Source organism: Bradysia coprophila (assembly GCF_014529535.1).
Source record: "Bradysia coprophila strain Holo2 chromosome X unlocalized genomic scaffold, BU_Bcop_v1 contig_128, whole genome shotgun sequence".
Lineage (NCBI taxonomy): Eukaryota > Metazoa > Arthropoda > Insecta > Diptera > Sciaridae > Bradysia > Bradysia coprophila.
The window spans coordinates 2,714,416-2,717,212 of record NW_023503295.1 but is presented as its reverse complement, the minus strand read 5'-3'; the positions used below and the strand labels follow the sequence as shown (position 1 = coordinate 2,717,212).

General features: G+C 41.4%; 1 protein-coding gene across 1 annotated transcript; it reads left to right on the top strand.

Moving 5' to 3' along the window:
• Positions 1-304: 304 nt before the first annotated feature.
• Positions 305-1,984, top strand: LOC119067624 (coiled-coil domain-containing protein lobo-like). The gene is given in 3 exon segments (XM_037170717.1): positions 305-685; positions 745-1,911; positions 1,913-1,984. Coding segments are annotated over 3 exon segments (1,410 nt in total). The 5' UTR covers positions 305-514.
• The last annotated feature ends 813 nt before the right edge of the window (positions 1,985-2,797 follow it).

The window sequence follows — 2,797 nt, the reverse complement described above, 5'->3', positions numbered from 1 at the left end:
AAATATCGAGGTAACTATGGGGCCAGTGTGAGTTCTGTGTGCAATGGACATAAACGAATCTCATCGTAGGTTTTTACTTGGTTAGAATTCTAAAGTTTTTTTTATTTATTGATACTGCACAATGAAATGTTGATCGGCAGCTTAGATCTCAAGCGACTTATGGATGGGGAGGGATTCTTTTGAAAGCTCCGACTGTTCTAACGGCTTGTTTACTGTAGACTGACTGGGTAAATGTGTGCTAGGAGTTATAAACAACATTAAAAATTTAGATCCAACGAACTTAGATCATCACAGTAGCCATAACCATGCGTTTGATGTTAGACTCCGTTGTCCATATTATTTGATCGATAAAGTTCACCATACAAGCAACAAACATTTCATCGGATTTCATCGTTGTCTTAACTGCTGTTGCTATGAACAAATTGGTGTTGTTTGTTCCGTGGTTTCTTCTGTTTGGTTTTTAATTGACAAATCTGGTCTGGTTTGTGTTCAGAAAGTAAAACAAAAAAGAATTATGGACGACGAGGAAACTGACGAGAAAATACCCGAAAATTCTACAAAATTTGCGAATAGTGTGTGCCATCAGACTGGTTTCATTTACACCAGCTTCCCAGAGTGTCAATCCCCAAATTTCGAAGGAATAACCGATTTTCCGGAGAGCTATCAGCGACTAACATCCAAAGAAGTACTTCACCTTTGTTGTCCCATTTATTGTGCAACATCTTAAATTGATTCCATTCTTAGCGCTTATTGCTGCTCTATGCGGAGAATTTTCGTCGACAGTACTGGGAAAAGTATCCCCAACGAAAGCCTCCCATTTTGGCGATTCCAAATGAATGTGGCGTGCAGAAATTTGTCTCGACCACTATCCGATCGACACCGTTGATTTTTGCCAACATGATTGGTAATTGGAAAGAAAATGCGAGTTTTGTTGCTGATTTTATCGAATATGAAGCACTAGAACCACCAACTGCTATGCCGAATCGCCTAATCTCACCGGATGTATTATTGAAACGACGCAAGGGAAACAGCTTTGAAATAGCCACCTTATTATGCAGTTTACTTATTGGTACGGGATTTTCGGCTTTTGTTGTGTCTGGATATGCATCCCGGGAGGTCACACTGAACGATCAGCGACGTGTAGTATGCCCGAATATACCAAATGATGTCGAGCAGATAGACGACATAAGCGATAATTCTCTGCCAATGATTCCGGACGTAAAAAGTAATTTTTTAATTGAAAAGGAGCGAATGGAACGCGAGAAGGAAATGAGGAAACAGAAACGAATTGATGACGAACTAACTGCCAGACGAAAATCACTGGAAAAATTATCACCGGATATCATTTTCGGTAAACGTGTTCACGCATGGGTGGCCGTCAAAGAAAAGAAAAAGCCATCACAGCCGGAGCCTCGTAAAATTGAGGATTCAGAATCGAAAATAGACGAGAACTCGCTTGAACATCCGAAAGAGGACATCGCACCGGATACAACGTCCGTGTTTTTCATAGAACCCTCAACCGGTTTCCGATTTGAGGCTAACGAGCCCACGTATATTGCCATTGAAAGTGTTTGGAATCACAAAAATTATTACATTAATCGTCAAGAGCCAATAACCGACATATTGAACATGAGTTGGGATGTTAGCGATTCAAACTGCTGGGAACATTTTCTGCACGATGATGATGTGGGTGACGATGAAACAGAAGGTAATGACGACGGGTCAGACGGCAAATATTTGGACATGCCATTTTCTTGGGTCAAACAGTTACACATAAGTAATTCGGAATTCGAGGAACGATATCCTGGTGGTGAGAAATGCATCGACTACATGAGAACGAGGTATGAACGATTCGCACCGTTCAAAAATAAAAATGGTTTGATGACAAGGCTGACTACATTCGAGACACTCGAACTATGAGAAGCCGTTACTTCGATGGGAATGGTACGAAAATCGATCGGATCTGTTGTACTCATCAAAATAAACTACGAACGAACGAAATCGAAGAGTATTTATAAAAGGCCGTTGTGACAGTCTCAAATACTACACATACGACACCGAAGACAAAAATCATAAAATTCTGGAATTTTATCACATCACCCGGGCGGATTCGTTGATGAAATTGGAAGTGGAGAATGACTACATCCGAGAACACTTCCATTCTCGACGGAATTGTCTGTACTTTCGGGAGTTCAAAGTCGACGTGAAAACTGTTCGTGGGCAGAGTAATCGAGTGCTGGTTGAAGTCATCGAAAAGTACAATCGCAACAAAAGTAGAAAATTTAACCAAGACGTTGCTGTACGCCATGTGACCCGACAGTGATATTTTCATTCAATACCAGTATGCAACGGACGCAGTCACAGCTACTACCAGACGTTTCATCAAACCACCTAAGCGGACTATGGATGTGAAGATATATCGATAATCGAAAACAACTTCCGATATCTTCTTCGTTAACAAACGAATTTCTGAACGCTCGTTCTTACCGTAGATGATCAAATATGTGGCCACATAATCCGGTACGAGCGCATGGCCAGTTCATTTGCTCTTTCAACATTTCATATTTAGCCATTTCGTATTCGACGCGCGCTTCATTGCGGACGGATCAAAAATGCAATTTCATGCGGATTGTTCAATTCGTTCTGACCACTTGTATTAATCGCTGATGTCCTCGCACACACGCCGATAGTCCTTTCGCACCGTTCCTCTTCACGCAGTTCCTGCAGGAAAATTAAATACATTCGACCTGGGACGGATCTTTCAGCACGGACTGAAATTTATCCTTCTGTTAGGACA